Source organism: Hippopotamus amphibius, chromosome 3 (genome assembly GCF_030028045.1).
Source record: "Hippopotamus amphibius kiboko isolate mHipAmp2 chromosome 3, mHipAmp2.hap2, whole genome shotgun sequence".
Lineage (NCBI taxonomy): Eukaryota > Metazoa > Chordata > Mammalia > Artiodactyla > Hippopotamidae > Hippopotamus > Hippopotamus amphibius.
In genome coordinates this window covers 7773717-7793395 of record NC_080188.1, presented here as the reverse complement: position 1 = coordinate 7793395, position 19679 = coordinate 7773717, and the positions used below count along the sequence as shown (strand labels likewise).

The 19679-nt window shown below is 37.2% G+C and overlaps 1 protein-coding gene across 3 annotated transcripts in view; it reads right to left on the bottom strand.

The window, feature by feature from the left end:
* Nucleotides 1-5824: 5824 nt before the first annotated feature.
* The window catches only part of RBPJ (recombination signal binding protein for immunoglobulin kappa J region), a 104484-nt gene continuing 90629 nt past the window's right edge, over nt 5825-19679 (bottom strand). For all 3 annotated transcript variants that reach the window (XM_057726563.1, XM_057726564.1, XM_057726565.1), the window contains 7 exons: nt 17122-17296; nt 13317-13454; nt 13049-13161; nt 8075-8215; nt 6855-7010; nt 6355-6458; nt 5825-6194 (listed from right to left, as the gene is read on the bottom strand). In XM_057726563.1, coding sequence (XP_057582546.1) covers nt 5879-6194; nt 6355-6458; nt 6855-7010; nt 8075-8215; nt 13049-13161; nt 13317-13454; nt 17122-17296 — 1143 coding nt within the window. In that variant the 3' untranslated portion in view covers nt 5825-5878. The remainder of the gene's footprint in view (nt 6195-6354; nt 6459-6854; nt 7011-8074; nt 8216-13048; nt 13162-13316; nt 13455-17121; nt 17297-19679) is intronic.

Here is a 19679-nt window from a genome sequence, read left to right as displayed (position 1 = left end):
TTTGTGTTGTACTGTGAGCAAGGACAAAGAGCAGCCTTGTGGGGAGAAAACTTAGTTCCAGGAAAAGAGAACAGCTGCCAAAGGCGGCTCAAGAGGCCACTGGGAATGACCTCGTCATACTCTTTACTCCTTTATATGAAGATTGGGGGGGGGGGGGGGGGTCTGGACTGAGAGTTCCGGATTTCAGCACCAGCAGAAATGATCGATCAGGCAAAAGTGCCAGAAATGACCGACCTGCACTGAGCACAGTCAGCGAGCAGGGTAGTGGAATAGGAGGTGAAAAGCAGGGACTACAATCGATCGTGCCAGAAAGAACCTGATACACACCTAAACTTCGTACTTACCTTTTTAAAAATTTGTCGTAGAATTCCACATTTTAAAGTGCTACTTCTCCAAAGCACAGCATTCCATAAATTCTGTTATAAAGCAACCTATTTGTGTTCAGCATGAGTGTTTCCTGTTAGAGTTAAAACCTTGTTCCTTTTCTGTATTAGATAATATTTACCTGCCCTTCCTTTAAACCACGATGAGTCATGATTTCTTACATATGTGCGCATAACACTTTAAACTACTGAACACCTGCGTGATGGGCACACAAACAGCCTTATCCTTAACACAAAGAACTGTGTGTAACTGTCCAGTCTAGCAGGTCCTACGGGGGCTGTGGCATCAGTTCTATCGCCCAGCCTTAAGCTTTAGGGTCTAGGCTGAAGGTCAAGATGAAGCACCTCATCTGTACTTTATATACCTCAACTTAATCTGTTGTCCTCATTGCTGTCTCGCATTAAACTAGGGTTTTTACACTCTTTTTCTGGATTTTTGTTTGAGGAGAGGGCTTGCTTCTGTGATCCCTCACCACTAGCATCTGGTGTAGCTTGTCCTCTGCATGTTTTTAACTGGCAACCATCTAGGGGTTCAAGTACAAAAAATATACACATAATGGATTTTTCATTAGGTTGCCTAAAAAGTGATCATATATTATTTATAACAAGGGGTATAAACATATTATCCCCATCTAAATTTTAAATCAAGAAGCTATTATCCAATCTATAGAGAGACTGGGAGTTCAGAATTGACATGTACATATGCTACATTTAAAATAGATGACCAACAAAGACCTACTATAAAAAATAAAACTAAAAAAGGAACTTAAAAAAAAATTAAACAAAGAGTCTCAGGAGGCTGGCTGGGAGACTACTACAAAAGATCTAACAACTGAAAAAAAAAAGTAAATTATGTAAAAAGACAAAAACAAACAAAAAAACCTATTACCAATCCTAGCCATTAAGAGCCTCACAATTCAAATTTCCACAAAATTGTTTCTAAGTTAATTTAACAATCACTATTTTTAGAAGATGTTTTTTAGCAAAGTCCTGATAACTGCTTATATTTTTTTCTTTTGGGGGAGGTCAGATAAGTGTACTTGCTATGATTAAAAAAAATACATAACAACTTCCCCCCGCTTTACTTTCCATTTCCCTGTTAAAGTGCGCTTTCTCTCCGATGAGAAGCCCCCACCAAAAAGGACAAACCATTCTATGTTCTTTCATCCATCAGACCAAATGACAACCTCATACTGGCAAAGCAAGCTGCTGTTAAATAATGTCCTCCAATCTTGTTAAGATTAGCTCGAAACGGTCCTGAACTGGGAGATAACCCTTGAGTGGCAAAGCCCATTTCCCCATTTACAAGGAAGAACCCCCACCTCCCCAAAAAACGTTCTTTTTTTAAAGCACTACGTAGTTTAAAACATATAAAAAAAAAATCAGCACAACTATCAGTTTGATGTGATGTAGATCAGACAGCAAGGTGACTGTAAATGTACAAAGTGTACTATGGAATTTAATCTTATCTTTATGAAGTATCCTGAAATCAAGACGGTAACACATGCATCAGGCACATCCAACAGGAGACTTTTACAATGGTTTACATTTCCTTTTTATTTATTTCTTGAAACTGCCCATATTGCAGGTTTCTTACGGATGAAATACGGAACTGAGCAGATTCTTTTTTCTACAAAATTATGGTATAAACTTGCTCAATTTTCTATCTTATTGCTAATAAACCTTACAGGCGCACAGTTTGTAAAATAAACCCTTTAAGGACTGAATGTGTAGAGCATGCTGCAAGGTACAAGAAATAAGCTAAAAATGAGCATATAAATCTACATCTGGACCAACACAGTACTGAATGCTGGCAAACATTTATCACGACACAGGGAAAAATTAATATAAGGAAATACAGTTCAGTCCTGAAAGGGTTAAATAGAAACCCTAATATATTATTGTTTCTAACCATCCATCCCACATTACAGTGCTTGAAAACAAAGTCGAAAGTCTGGCACAGAAAATTACACACATTTGTTCAGTACTCATCAGAAACACAGCTGCTTTTGAAATCAAAAGTAAGTAACTTGGTTAATCATTGAATAACATTTTGTTTCGAAAAGGAACCCCCACCACCCCCACCTCCCACCCCCTACCCCGCATGGATCATCCGATTACACATAGTAAGTTCTTAAAAAGTGTGTTGGAAATTTCCTGTGAGGGCACAGCTGGTACTAGTTTCATTAAAACAAACAAACAAACAAAACCCCAAAAGACAAAAACTAACCAGTTATAATCGCAAATAAGTCTGTGCAGTAAGAACGACAAATATTTTGCTAATTAATACACATATGAGGACGCCTTTAGTTGCCACAGTTTAAGAAAAGTCAGCAGCAGGTTAAATATTACACTAGTGTTCAACTCTGAAATCATTAAAAATAAAAAGGGCATTTTATATTTAAAGCCTTTAGCTTGCCATCCCAATCTATGTGATCAATTTAATAGAACTAATAAAAACATACTGGATAACAGATTCAACTTCTATGCATATTTTCAGAAACTGCATAGAATCACAAGAGCATAGGATACACTTCTAATACGGAACCTTAAAAAACAAAAAAGCTTGAATGTACTATACTTTAACTGAAGTGGTTACCATTCTGAGAGTCTTTATAAGGGAAAATGACCAGCATTTCTAATAATGCCACCATTGGGGGAGGGGTCATGTTTTACTATAACTGGAGGACAAGGCTCCTGTAAATTATACACTGAAAATAATTCACAAAAAAAAATTTAAGCAGCTGACAAAAGAACTACTAGTAAACAATAAGCCACAACAGACAAATCACTTCAGTCTTTAGTTTGTGGTATGTAGAGAATGGCATAAAATAGTGGGGGGAGAATGCCTGTATAAGTATATTCTTGGACTTTTCAAAAAAAAAGAAAAAAGAGAACAAGGGTTTACAATCTAATATTTCAATTATCTTAGTAAAATAAAGAGCCAAAATTAGATATAAACAGTTAAAAAAAAAAAAAAAAAAAGCAAAAGTTCCCTTTAATAAAGCCATAAACTTGAAAAAATTATTTTGAGTTGCAATGCTGGGTAGAAATAGTTTGTTTTTCAAAAGCATCTCATCTGTTATCAGCTAATTTAATATAATCTGGTAACTAAATACCAAACCTGGGAAGTGGAGGAAGCTTGTGGCCCATTCAAAGTAAAGCAGCACTGAAAACATTTCCACACTCTGAACAAAAAGCACTGTGTAAAGACTACTTCCAGACTCAACAGAAAGAATAAATACTACTCAGAAGTAAGCAAGTTTGCCACAAAAAAAAAAAAAAAAAAAAAAGCCAGTAAACAGTTAAAACAAAGAAAGATAAGGCCACAATGAATTCTGCCCTTGGTCACTGAAACAGATTTAAAGTGTGAGGCAGGATTAGCTTACAAGTGAAGCTAGTGACGGGAGCAGACTTAAAGAGAGAAAGGCTATATATATAGTATAATGCAGCCTGTGAGTAATTTAAAAGGCTTGCAGTAAAGAGAAGACCACAATAACTTTTATTTAACCACTAATGTGTTTTACAAATGACTTCCCCCTTGAAAACTGAGGAAAAAGCGATTTAAAGATGTTAGGAACTGTATTTACAATGGCATAGTCTGAGCAGAAGAATGAATATTGAAGATGATCAAGGCTGGGGGTGGGGGGAGGGGAAGCTACTAACAGATGTTTTAAAAAGGCTACTGAGGGAAATTTTTCAAAATAGCCCAGGACACCAGAAAGACAATTTCTATATGGAAATGCAGCAGGAAGTTACAGTTTTGCATTCTTAAGGTACTTGTGGCTTCTGTTTCATGGGACAGTAAAAGCTTACCACAATCTAGAGGTAGTTTTTACTCGAAGAAAGATGATTGTATTACTAGACTGTGTCCTGTAACATTACACACTCAGTTCCTGTAGTAAATGTAGCCGAATGAGTCTGCTACAATTTGGAAGAAACCAAAGGCATGACCAAAGTGCAGAAACAAAACCAATGTAAAACTGGTGAGCCCAGAATACATACACAGCTAGCACACAACCCTGAATGCAACCAATTTTTAACTGAATGAAGAAGAAATGCCTTCTGAGGAGACACTGATGAAGATGCTCAGGACTGGGGAAGAGAAGACCCAAAAAGGCAGGGAGAGAAACGGAAAGATAAAGTACATTTGCATTTTTATAAGCTTACAACTATCTGTTCCTAAAGTACTGTCTTCCAGCTATCTTAGTTGGTCATCTAGTAAAAGCATCTTTCTCAAGGTTACAATGATGTTTTGACCTAGGCTACCTCCCCCCCCAAAAAAAGTAAATAAAAACATGCTTTTGCTAAGATTCTCCTCATTATACAATAAGGGCCCCATCTACCAACTGGTAGCAAATACTTCTCATGATATTTTTCTGTCATATGCCAAACAAGGCAGAAAAAAACCCTGCTGAATGAAATCACTGGGAATATTCCAAGTTCAAAATAAAGTGTTTAACTTACACATAATACAAGTTATGTACAAGATCAGGAGGGGGGAAAACCTGAACAAATTCTGGACCACGTAGATACATTTCTGCACAGGAAGAGGGAAAGGAACACTGTAAAAACCAACATGTTCCACGCCATTAACTCATTAATGACTAAATGGCCACATTTAACTCCAGGTAAATGTTAGAACCTCTTGGATTACACTATAAATACATTAAAAAAAAAAAAAAAAAAGAAACACATAGAAATAACTATCAATGGTGTATCAGAACAGAGACTAAGTTAACATACGTTGCATGTATTGCAGGCAAGGCAGAGGCATTTTTTTTTTTAAAGCTTTTGCACAGACTTCATATAATCTTAAAAGAAATATGCAGGCCTTTACAAGATTTGACTTGCTGAAATCAAAACACCTTCCACTCACGAAAAGCCATAAGACTTCAGCTTTTTAAAAAAATAATAAAATAAAAAGAACAGTTCCAGCCTTAGACCAAAAAGACCTGGAAGAGTATGGTAATTAGATTAAACAAGCATGGTCCGGCTTGGAACCTGAATGTACTTAAGAGCAAAAGCTCAAAGGGAGTGGGGAGGAGAACAACCTATTTGGTAACAAAGGTGTACTATATATACTGTGATATAAAAAAGGTATGGTGAAAATGTACCTTTTACTAAAGCTTATACAAGTTCCTTGGTCCATAAAAACTATGTTAGATTTCTGTCTTCTAGTTTGATTAACGTTTACTCCAGCCACATCTCTATCTCTTGCCCATTTAAACAAAACCAAACAAAAACCAACGAAACAAAAATAACAGCTGAAAAAAATCGATTTCCGAAAGTTTGTACATTTTGATGTTTTTTTTGTTTGTTTTACTGTGGCTTCTGCACTTCAAATCAGCACTTGCAGGTATGGGGTTTTTGAATAGTATCACCGGTACGAAAAGTTTTCCCAAGAAACCACAAAAGATTGTTCATTTTTTTCTTTTTTGTGTCAACATTTTGCTGCACTCAAGTCAGTTTAAGTCCTAGCAAAAAGACGGTAGTTAGGACACAACTGTTGCTGTAGATGATGTGACATTGGTTGAATTTGTGCTGACATTTGTGTAACTTCCCTCGCTGTTTGTGTTGGATTCATTAGGGGGCACTTGGCTTGAGTTGGCTCGAAGGATTGCTCCTGCCGCACTGCAGTGTGGCCGTGGCCCCGGTTCTGGGGTGTAGGTAAAGGTAAGGCTGGTGGAATAAATGATTCCATCATTACGGACCAAAGTTACTGGAACCTGGACTGGCTGCCGGACCCATCTCCAACCTTCTCGGAATGCAGAGATGTCTGGGACAACACAGAGCATACTCTCTCCACATCTGAGGAGGAAACAGAAATCACTTAAAAGCACTGAAAATATTAGAACTGAAACTTAAAACAACGTTGCTTAATACAGGACAATCAATACCAGGCAAGAGTCTCATGTACCCACCCCCATCAAAAACTCTGGATGATGTAAAAAAAAAAAATATTAAGTACCTGTACATAGTTTCAGCTTCTACATCCCCAAACCACACTCGTAAATTTGGAGTGAAATTCTGTCCTGTAAGTTCAAGCATTGCTACGTCCCCACCGCCATTCAACTGCAATTCACAGAAAATGAGAACAACATTGAGAAAATTTTTCATTTTTCATTAAAGTACTTAGATGAGTTTCTCGTTTGACTATCATGTGCAAAAAACAAAAAAAGGATAAATAAAATGCTTCCTTTAAATTAAATGACATGATTATAAAGACAAACCGAACTAAAAATATCTCAAGATAATATACAAGTTGATTTACATTTAAATTTTCTTGCATAAAGTTATAATCCTCTCATTTTCTTCTCTCTTTTTTTTAATCAACAAATGATGTGTAACAAAACCTCCAAATCACAAGATTTGGAGAAAAAATAAAATCTTTGTGAAATAAAATTATGCTATGTCATAGCTGAGAGCAGTTGCAAAGAGCTAATTAAGTCAACTTGTAAGTGGTCTCACCTGAAGACTTTCTACAACAGGCACGGGTGTGACTGGGGCAAGGACAGGGCCCATTCCCTCGTAAAATGTATACTCTGCCTTATCCGTACTAATGATTGTCCAGGAAGCTCCATCATTTATCATCTCTTTATTTGGTTCTTTTGGGCATGGAGTGGCCTTATGAAAAAAGAATGGTTAGAAATTGAGTTTTATATACATTGCCATATAAGAAAACTTTAACAAAGTAATAGTCATAGACTGGCCTTAAAAGGAAGAGAATTTAGTACAAATTTATAAACTTCCCAAGCACAATGCTTTGCCAATCCCTAAACACAACAGAATATTAATATGGAAACCTCACATATGGCATGTTTTATTTTACTACAAAATATTTCAGTGACATACTAAGAACTAATAATACCTTTCACAAATAACCATTTACGTAAAAGTATACCAGTACCTGCATAACTTCTTTAATAAAAGATCAGCATCTGTGATGTAAATAGTTGTTTAAAACTCTTTAGGGATCCCAGAGAGAGAGAGAGAGAATGGGAGCCCCTTCCTGCTTAGAGAACAGCTAGAAATTTAATGTACTTTCAGCTGCAAGGAAGCAAGATGTGAACTGGCAATCTCCCACCTCTACCTTGAAACACCTAGGCCAGACCATCATGCTGGGATGAGGAGACTGGCTGTGTGTGGCCATCCCTCTGGAAAAAGTCTCTAGATATTCACAAATGCGTTTCATGTGAAAGTATAACTATCCTATTAAATCATCTGTTCATGTCATAAATGTCCTCATGAAAGCCTTCTGAGTAAATATACTTAAAAATTAGCTTTTGAAATATGTCATCATGACTATCTTAAAAGACCCCAATATAAATCTGATGAGAATTATGAACCCTCCTCCAAAATATTCGTGCATCTATATACAGTGTTGTCTGCACATTATTTCAGGTGATTCACCCAACACCCAACATCTACTTCTGGATAATTTGAGGGGCTTTTTGTCCCTCAGAACTAGACGCTAACTGTCTCTCTTAGAACATTTTCATAGTTTTGAGTTCTTCCTTGAGGTAGGATGACTGCCATATCTGAGGAACATGTGGGCTAAGGACCCTGGAACTTGAGATAAATATCTGAACACAGCTTCATGTATTTGGATACAATTAACATTAAGCGAGAGTTTGATGTTTCTGAATACTTTGCACATTTTGTATTTTGCCAGTAATTTAAAAGCATACCTGAAACTGAATTATTCTTTCTTGAGAAAGGCACAAGTACATTCTTTCTGTATCCTTAAGGTAAAACGCACATTTATGGAGCTGTGACACAGGATCATCTGCATCCAGTAATGCGGTCTGCTTATCAACTTTCCTAATTATCTATATTTCAGCAATTAAAAAAGAAGAGGTTATCACACATGCAGAGTTTCCACTTTGTACACTGTCAAGAGTACACAGAATCTGCCACATTATAGTACACCACAGGTGTCTGTTACATACCTACGTACACAAAAGCATTTACAAACAATAAAGCTAGGTGTAAGAATACTTTTAGATCGCAAACATATTACGAATATAGAAATGCTACCTTCTTCCATGAACTCCTAAAAAAAACAGAGCAGGCTGGCACTTGTTTTCTAGATCAGTACTTTTCAAACTTTAATGTACATACAAATCATATGGGGTTCCTGTTAAACATACACGTGTTCTAACCCCAGAGATCACATCTGGGGCCTGATATTCTGCATTTCTAGCAGATTTCCAGCTGATGCTAATCCTGCTGGTCTATGAATCATGTTCAGATGACCTTTCCAATAATATACAACAACAAATATTCCAACATCAAAGGGAAAACTATCTCTAAAGGCCACTATGGGTGTGCTAGTCGGCACCTAAGTCCATTATCATACTTACGTGTTGTTTTTATTTTAAACTAAAATAGGTTATCATTTTGCAGATTAGGGAACAGGCTCAGAGGTCAGGTTAAGTTCCTCAAAATCACCTGGTTAGTAGCTGCAGGACGACAATATGATTCCAAGGCAGGCTGCCTGCCCAGCCTGAACTCTTTCCATTACACACTATGACCTTATAATCCAAATATTCCACAAAACACACATGGCTATGTGAAAGATAATCCTACCAAATCTTAGATGTTACTTATCACATGGAAAGTAATCACTAAGTATTTGAGGACTATGAAGATCACTCCCAACAGCATACAAAAATGTCAGAACTATTTCTCACCTAAAATCAGAAGAAACCCCTTTCTTAACTACATGTCGCTGTCTCCCCCTCTTACCACCCTGTTTCTCTGATCCCCTTTACAGCAAAATTCCTCTTCCTCGCCACCCCAACTCCTGAAATCTCTCCAGTCTTTTGTCTCAAAATTGCTCTCAGTGAGGCCACTAAGGACTTCAAGATAGTTGAATCCCATGAGCACATCTCTGTCCTCATCTTACTAGCTTTCTCAGAGGCATGCGACCCACACATTCTTCCTTCGGGGGTACACCTGCTCTAACTGGCCTTTGGTGCTCCAGAGCCGAGTCACCAGATCTCTTCTCCTCTCTCCATACTATATACTTTCTATACTGTTTAGAGGTTGGCAACTCCTAAATTTGTATCTCCAGCCATAGCCTTCCTCAGGTACTCAACTTGTATATTTAACTACCTATTCAACAGTTCCACTTAAAATGTCTATTAACGGGCCTCTCAATCTTAATCAAAAACAGAATTTTTTATTTCTTCCTAAATGTGATCCTCTCTCAACTCACAGCTCACTAAATGACATCATGTTCACTCAGTCCTAAAACATGGAGTCATCCTTGACTCCTTGGCTTTCTCTTACACCCAAGCTGTCAACAAATTCTGTTAGGTCTACCTTCAAACAAATCAGTCACCTCTCAACACCTTACCAGTACCATCCTAGTCTAAGGCACCATCATCAACTTCTTGCCTGAATTATGACAAAAGCCCAAGCACCTTTCTCTGTTTCCACAGCTATCTCCCTATGCTCTCCTATCCACAGAGCAACCAAAATTATTCTTCCAATCATAAAGAAGCCACCATTCCCTGTTTAAAACCCTCCAGTGGTCTCCTATCATACACAGAAAACTAAGTCCTAACCCTAGATGTTGCCATGGCTAAGCTCGAAGCATCATTTCCTGGCACCTGCCTCCTCCACCCTCCCTTGGCTCTAGCTACAACGGCTTCCTTGCTAGTCCTCACACATTCCTGTCTTAAGTTCTTTTTGCCTTCATTCTGTCTGCCTGAAATGCTCCTCATGCAACCTTCGGCTCTCCCAATTTCATTCTGGTCTCTGTTCAAATAGCCCAACTTCAAAAAGACTTTTCTGACTACCCTAAGCACTCCCATTTCCCTATCCTTTTATCCTGTTTTAACGTCTTATCACTTATGTTAACCTTTTAATGGTATTTCTTCAGCTGGTTTTGTCTATCTCCCTACCAAAATGTAAGCTCCAAGAGAAAAGGAAGTCTACCTCATTCACCAATGTATCTTCAGCACCTAGACAGTGTCTGGCCCATGGGTTCAGGGCTATTGGACAATGCACGTATGCAGGCAGGACTGTAATACTTTGCTTCACAATGAACATCCTTAATAGTAACTACACACAGAATTTTGTGAGGATTAAATGAATCAGTATATGTAAAAGTGCTTAGAACAGTGCTATTAATATTATACAATATTATTGGGTTTTTATTACTTCAATCACGCCTGACTTATCGTCCCCATTTTTCTTCACCTAAGCCACAACTATTAAAAATCCCAATCTTTAAAGTCAACATTCTTCATATTTACGCATTTTTAGCTCTGCCGTTTATTAGTCAGAATATTTATCATTCTACTTACATCACCACTAATTTTTGAGTTTAAGAGGAGATACTACCCTTTTAGAAATTATAGCTTCTAAGATTTTCTGTGAGACTAATTAAGCTCAAGCAAAATGTTTCCATTCAATGCTAGTCTTAAAGCTGTGATGAAATTTAATGATGTTTGGATTTTAAAGAAATAAGTGAATTTTGAAGGATGTAAGTTTAAAGCTTCCTGTAAGTCTACCACGCTTGCTCATGACTTCACCATGTAAGAGTTGCTGTTATTTCTGTAACCCAGTTTCTCCACCTCCTAGTAATAGTAAGCACACTGAGAACACGGGCCACGTTTGGTTCAATTTTATTTCCCACAATAGTTCTCTGCACATAGACACTGCGGAATGACCTAGTCTCACCAAAGATGTCCCCTATTATTTGGTATCAAACTTGCTGTGATCATTTCTAATTATTAAGAAGAGGAAAGAAATCTGAGAAACCAGGTAGTACGAATGTCCTAACAAGCTATGTGTGATGACGTCTACGTTCATAAAACACCAGAGGTAACTCCAACCAGCTCTCTCTCTCTCCTCTATGCTGGCTCTGTAGGTTATTGGTACAGTATTTTCCATATTTCTGAGGTAAATGGGATGTGGCCCTTAAGGACAGAAAACATATCTTATGCATATTCCTAGCACTATACCTGGTAAATGCCCCGGCTGAATTCATATCGCTGATTAGTTTATCTAACAGATTTTAGATGTCCCAAACCTCTGGGGATCTTGAGGACGTGGGATAAATGCTAACCGATGTTTGTTAGTTGGCTAGATCTACATACACTGTGCCTGTTTTTAAAGTGCCCTAAACAACAGGATTTCTCACTAGGACATTCATCCCACTGCAACTTGGTCCTGGAGAGTGTTTTCCAAGCAAAGATCTCCAATAAAGCTAATATTCTAGGAAGCATAAAATGCAATGTTCAGGTATTAAGGCAGTGATATCCTTCTTAAAAGCATATGAAAGCTATAAAATGCCTCCTCTGAGAAACCTGCTTTCATTGAAAACTGCATGTAAGTGGAGGTAAAGAAGGGCAGGAAGCAGTGCAGACCATGTAAAGCCTAGCTATGACTTTGAGGAAACAAATTCCTCTGTCACACAATCTCTAGAAGGAGGTATTTACCAGCATGTTGTAAATGATGGTGCTGCAACGTTTCCTAAGGTGTTCTCTGGATCAGGTTTTTTGGTGCAACATTCTTATAATCAGAGCCACATGATTTTGAACGTTAAAAATATTCAATTAAAGATGACTTTCAAGCAAGGCAGACTGGTACTTTACATGAAACCAAGTGAAAACAGTATTTTAACATTTGAGTCTGTCTTCTAAGTGGTTCACCTATAAGCTGTAGTGTTGATCAGAGGCATAAGCCTCTGAACTGTGACTCTATAGCCCAAGCATTTAATGCTAAAACAAATAAACATTATCCCTGGAACAGAGTGACGCACAATGAATGAAAAGAGAAGAACTTGAGTAAAAGTTGATTCAGTTTGTTTTCCGGTTTGTTTTTCTTTCTGATGTATGCACCCTTCTTTCACTACTTTTCCCCTTTTTATAATTTGCCTCAGGTCCAAGGTTTTGTAAATTTATATTACTATGTTTCACATATTTTGGCTTATTAAGTTGAAATGGGAAATAGAATCACCTTGTACAACCATGACACAGAAAAATATAACAAAACAAAAACAATAAAATGATATATTTACTTAGATAATTATAGATCAACCCAGCTCCTGCTGAAATAATCCCAGAAAAATATCAGCCAATGAAATATTTCATCAAAGGGATACCAAGCATATTCAGGAGAGTAATACTAAAAGTTTCTGCATTCACTCGACCCCCTCCCCCATTCTGACCTTGAATCAAACTTACTTATAACACCCCCTCATTGTCAATGTAACTAAATTTGTTCTGTTTCAGAAAAGGAGTGGGAAGATGATGGAGGGTATATAAGGGCCTTCTGCTTCACTGTGCTAAGAAAAGCAGTTTTTTACAGTTTCAGAAAGTCCCAAACGCTATGCCTCTCTACTAAAGTAAGAAATACTAATTTTATTTAATTTTTAAATCTATCTTCTTGTGGGAGAGTAAACTAATAAAAATTATGCTTGTATTTTTAAAAGAAATTTAAAATTTCTATGCTTTTGAAAACTTGGCCCTGTGTTGGGATGCAGCAGGTACCACAAAGAATGAATTATGAAAATGCACATTAGTTAAGAAAATAAATCATCATGTAACTTTACAGTGCCCTCTACCAAACATGTCCAGATATACAACCAAAAAGGGAAAAGCCACCAAAACTTATTAGAAACAGTCATGAAGTCATTAAGGCCATACCAATCTTGGGAGTGCCATGCCAGTAACTGAACACACAAGTTTGACTGTTTGTCCATAATGGATGTATCCATCGCGGACTGTGAATTCTTCTCCTTCTGATTCATCATCATCCACTGCAGTGCAACAGAAAGAGATCAAAGTATCATCTTTTAGAACTTATTAATCTGCTTATGAAAATCACAAAACTTAATATACCTGTATGTCTTATTATTAAAGAGAATTTAACAATTTCACACTGAAAAAATCAAATGCATATTTTTATACTCACAGAGATGAATGTAAAATGCTCCCCACTGCTGAGAACTGGCATGGAAATTACCTCCTTCTACATGCAAGTATCTGGTACTAACTGTCTGGGATCGAAGTCGATTAAACAGAGCCACCTTTGTTCCTGAGGCAATGCATACTGCAAAGAAAAAACAGCCCCTATTTATGTGATTGGGGTGTGGGGGTAGGGGCAACAGTGGAGAGCAAGAGACCAGTACCTGGTAAGTTAGGACTATTCTTTACTATAATTTAATAATTAATGGATTCTGCTAGCAATTTTTTTAAACTCCCTAAGAAAAAACAGATGATACCCTCCCAAAATCAAGGTAACTCTTTATGAATAATGTCAAGCTAAAGATATATAACATGTCCATTAAAATCTTTTTTAAATGAGAGCTACACAGTACATTTAATGTGGTGCTATTTTTTAAAAGCAAGTTACTTTCAAAATAATGTGTCCAACAGTAAGAAACTGATTAAATAAATTATAATATCATTCACCTATTTGAACAATGTGTATTTAAATGCATTGGTAAGACAATATCTCCCTGATGCATCACTGAATGGAAAGTAGACTCTTTATACTGCGGTTTCATTAGGCAAACATACATTTTTACGTGAGAGCATGTGTCTCCATGTGCTCACATCTAATCCTGTGGAATATATTCATAAAGAGGGGTCTGGAAGGATGTTTACCAAAGTTGATGGCAACTGCCTCTGGATACTGTGGTTTTAGAGATTTTGCTTCCTTCTTAATACCTGAAAGTATAGCATTGCATACAATTTCCTGAAAAAACAACCACGTCTACGTAAGTGGGAAAATACTCCAAAAATGAAATATGTTCTCTGCCACCAAGATACTTAGAGTCAATAGAAATGCAAAACTAAGGAGTTTAAATAAAATCCTGTAATTTGAATTGGAAATAGCCTAAATACATGACATTGTATGCCTCCTGATGCAAGAACGCCAAATCACTGTGAAGTAGGCTTGCCCTCCAGCAACAAACAACAAGAAAGAACCAAAGAACAACAATCTTAAATCTGATCAAGTTTCTAAATTAATGACTGACACTCTCCTTGACCAAACTTTACACAGGTTTCTCTGAGTCCTTTTTAAACCGGGACTCCTCCTCGGGCCCTGTCATTGGCCTGCCTAGCCCAGATATCGCCAAGCATCCTACTAAGTCATCCTCCATCTCTGACACCTGATCAAGTTCCTCCCCTCCACCTTTATATCTGATTACCTAGGCCTGTCTTTATAAAAATTCTGGTAAGCTCATTTGTTAAGAATCCCTCTGCCCTTGATGTTTCCTCTTAGTAATTTACAATCCACTGACTCCCCTCAACTCTGTTCCTTGGCTACAAATCCCCACTTGTCCTTGTTGTATTTGGAGTTGAGCTCAGTTCTTTACTGAAATCTCTTTTTCCTATTGCAACAGTAGTGAACAAAATCTGTTTTCACCACCTTTAGTGTCCAGCTCTGTTTCTCTTTGACACTACCAATTTACAGAAAATACATTAAACTACGCCTAGGAAATACAATTAGCAAGATCCAGTATGTGGAAATCTCTCATGGCCAACTGACTCAGGCTCTTGAATAAATAAATTACGAGAGAGAGAGAGAGAGAGAGAGAGAGAGAGAGAAAGAGACAGATGAAGAGAAAATTCACAGATTAAAAAACAAACAAAAAAACCTTAAGGACATGTCAACATAATATATAGAATAATATTTGGTGGATCTTATTTGAATTTTGATTCAACCAAAGGGCTAAAAAAATCCCAAACAAATCCACATTTTAGATAATTTTAAATTTGAGCACTGGCTAGGTATTTAATGATACTAAGAAATTTTTTCTTTTTATAGTTGTTTTATGTTTGTTTTTATGTGATCATGGTATTGTAATTATATTAGAAAATAAGAGACCCTATCTTTCAGAGATATGTGGAAATATTTACAGATGATATAATGTCTTGGATTTGCATCCAACTAAAATGAGAGCAGAAGAGAGTGTGGGTGGGTTAGGGTTACAGATGAAGTGGAATCAAGATTAGCCTGAAATTAAGATCACTGCTGAAAGTTAGAAGATGAACACAAGAGGTTTCATGTCATTACGCAACTCTGTCTACTTTAGTATGTTTGAAAATTTCCACAACACAAAGTAAATGATGTTGATAATAATGACTGAGCAGATTAAAAACCATCCACTATATAAAATCCCATAAGTTCATAATAAAACAAAACAAAATAAAAACAAGCAAATAAACCAAAATTCTAAAATCTCAGTGGCCATCTTCAAAGACTACTACTGTTATTCTATGAATCAGTAAACAAGCACTTAACCTAGCTTTTCTCCACAGACTACATTTAAAGCAAACAGCTAACAAATGCAAAAGTTAAGAATAAACAAATTAGAAAAATCGCCATTTTGCAGCCCTTAATGAAATACTGGATTTAAGTAGCCACCATGAAGGGTTACTAAAATCACTGGGTTAAAGGTTGCTGAGGAACTTTATAACTGGTGGCTTAGACTAACAACAGCTCAACTTACTATAACCAATCTCAACATAACAAGAAGTGGGACAACCAGATATTACATGACTTCTGATCTGATAGAAACGAATATATATAGGACCAGCTAATTCTAAAATAAATGTCTTCAGGTCTAACCAACAGTTTATAGAAAATATGAGCAACAGAGGAACACGTAATCAGCCAGATCCAGAATATGGAAATTCCACAGGAAAAATGACCCAGTTTCAACAAATAAATAACACAGGAGAAAAAAAAGGCTGGTGGAAAGAGAAGAAACTATTACAGACTAAAATGTACGAACCTTGTCCGGATCCAAGTTTGAACAAGCCAACTATTAAAAACAACACCACCACAACTGTAAAAAGATATTTCTGAGACAAGGTGATAAATCTGCACATGGACTGGCCGTTAGATGGCATTAACAAACTACCACCAACTTCTGCTGGGTATAATGATGTTTAAAAAGAAAACTTTCAGTTGGGGAGTCACTACCGCAGGAATGGTTGAAAGGTAGGATGTTTGAGATTCACATTAAAAATTTTCAGCAGTTGGAGGAGGAAGAGTAGAGGTGATAGAGATGATAAAACAGAACTGGTAAAACCTGTTGAGACCAGGTGGTCACCTGACACTACTTTCTCCCTTTTATGTAAGTTTGAAAGTTTTCATAACAAAAAGTTAAAATTAAAAAAAAAAATGGGTATAGAGGTAGTAGTGTATAATGCAAACAGCATTTACCTGTGAGAGTCTAAAAATGTGCTGATGAGGCAGCAGCCTCTGCCCGTGCAGCCACATGACAGTTTCTGCTCAGGTTCTCAGGGTGGCATTCTGAAGCCCATGTGATATTAACAGGGTTTCTCAAAGGGCTGCTTTTGATATTCTGAGTGAATCAGTTCTTTGTGGGATGGGAACCATCCTGGGCACTGCAGGACATTTAGACACCCAATGCGAACGTACTCCCTCCAGTCACTGTGACAGCAAAAGGAAACTCCCATTTCTCCAAATGCCTCTGAGGAGCAGTGAGGAACCAACCTAGTTAAGAACCACCTCCCTACACCAAGTATTGCCCATTTTTAATCAAAGAAAAAGAAAAACAAGACCATAAAGCAGCAATAATAACTGAATATGACTTTTTCAGATAAAGTGAAGACCACAAAAATATTTCTAAAAAATGAACTGGCTACTGAAAAGCAATTTTTAACTTAAAAAATAGCTGAAGTTGTCTTATTAATGCATGTTGGGAGTTGAGGACAAAAAAGAAAACAAGTATACATACAGTCAGCATTTTTCAATGACTGCTTCTTTTTGGAAGGTTTGGAGATGACTTTTATCCGCTTGCTGAGGAACACACCAATGTCATCACTATTGCCATAGAACATCTTTACAGACAGCATGAAGTGCTTTCTCTTGTCTGAATCAGATATATACAATGTTTTGGCCGTGCAATAGTTCTGTGAAAGAAAAGGCAAGTTTTAATAGCACCAAAACCCTGTAAGCTATGTACCTACAATTCAGTATGGCCATGGCCAAGTTTGATCAGACTTAAAGGCAGTAATTTCACTGAATAGCTGATAAAACCAGCTGTAAAAAGTACCGAAACTGATCTCTGAAAACAAAGTACAAACTCTTCCTTATCAAGTCTGTAAGATACTAACATTGCGATCTGTTTTCCTCTCTCAAAAAGACTTCAAAAAAATAGTCTTCCCTTGTTTTATATAGCTCTACATCTATTTCACAGAATTACCAATGTTATAGCAGTAATTTTTTAAAATAAAATTTTACAGTTAAAAAATTCCATGACTGTCTTTCTGCAAATGAAAGACATAAAGAAGGCTATCAGAATTCAATCAAACTGTGTAGAGGGTTTTGGGTTTTAGCACCAACAGACAATAGGGCATACAATGTTTATTCTTATATAGTCAAACGCTACAGTAACCACCCATGAGTCTGAGGAAAGCAATATTTTTTTAAATAGCTAACTCTGCCCTGTGGGATAATTCATATTGTATCACCAAAAGAACTGAATTTAAAGGTCCTAGAGAAAACAAACACAGCAAGGTATTATGTCAGTTTACCAGAAAATATATTCTGGTAACTGAAAAGATAGTATTAAAAAGTTATGGCACTTGCAAAACAATAAAGATACTTTGAAATGCTACTATTTCGATTATATATGACAATTCTAAAATCTTCCTTATTCCCCTGATCCCTGTGAATTAGGGAAAAGACTAAATTATTGATCTCCTTTTCCAGATTGGGTAAATAATGCTCAAGTATAGCTTAAGTATTTAAAACTCTGAATTTTAGGACTTCCTAGGTGGCACAGTGGTTAAGAATCTGCCTGCCAATGCAGGGGACACGGTTCAATCCCTGCTCCAGGGCGATCCCACATGCCACGGAGCTACTGAGCCTGTGCCTCACAACTACTGAGCCTGTGCTCTAGAGCCTGTGAGCCACAACTACTGAGCCCACGTGCCACAACTACTGAAGCCCACGTGCCTAGAGCCTTGTGCTCTGCAACAAGAGAAGCCACCACAATGAGAAGCCTGCGCACCGCAACGAAGAGTAGCCCCCACTCGCCACAACTAGAGAAAGCACACATGCAGCAATGAAGACCTGACATAGCCAATAAATAAATAGAGCTATTTATTTATCTAAACAAAAACAAACAAAAAAACCCAAAAGAGCCTCTGCACTCACTTCTTTCACTCAAGGATCTCTAAGTGCTCAGGGATACTGAGCCATGGGCCTGCCGTACTTTAAAAAGCTCTGAAAGTCAAATAAAGCCTGAACTATGGAATTGTTCTGCAACGTAAGACAAAGCCTAGGAAAATGGATATTGATACACCAAAGCAGAGAGTCCTGTGGACCAAAAATGAAGCATGCGTCTAAATGAAGGTAATTACATTCTAATGGCAAAACTTAAAAATGATGAGATCACTTAGTGTTAACATTAAGGGATATGATCTGTATCAGAAAAGAGAAAATACTGAAATCTAGCATAAATGATACGGTAGACTGGCAAAGAGGAAAGGAAAAAGAGCAGAGAAAATTGGTCCTAAGACTGACACACTCAAAGGGCTTTATTTTGTTTGGAAAAAGCAAACATGCATATATATCCCTGGAAGGAAAGAAAATATATCCCTAATTATAGAAGTGAGTAGTTGGAATCCACAAAAAAATTCTAATAAAGCTTTCTCAGACATGATTTATTATTTTTTTAAAAGTTCTTTGTTACTGCCTTTTTTTCTTTTTAATAAATTTATTTATTTATTTATTTTATTGACTGTGTTGGGTCTTTTTTTGCTGTGCACGAGCTTCTTTAGCTGTGGTGAGTGGGGGCTACTCTTCGTTGTGGTGTGCGAGCTCCTCACTGCCATGGCTTCTCTTGTTGCAGAGCACAGGCTCTAGGCGCGTGGGCTTCAGTAGTTGTGGCACATGGGCTCCATAGTTGTGGCTCACGGGCTCTAAAGCACAGGCTCAATAGTTGTGGTGCACGGGCTTAGTTGCTCTGCGGCATGTGGGATCTTCCTGGAGCAGGGATTGAACCCGTGTCCCCTGCATTGGCAGGCGGATTCTTAACCTCTGTGCCACCTAGGAAGCCCCAATTTATTATTTGTTAAAAGCTATAAAGCTACTGACCACAAACGACTCAAATTCCATAAGAAAAAGGAAAAAACAAAAGTCATTGATTCAGAAACAGTATTACGGCTTTAAGAAACTAAGTAAATAAAAACTGAAGTTATATTTGCTTCATCATGCCAAAAGGCTAAATTAGCTAATAAAATTCTAAAACAGACAATGGCATATAATAAACTTGCCTATAAACAATGA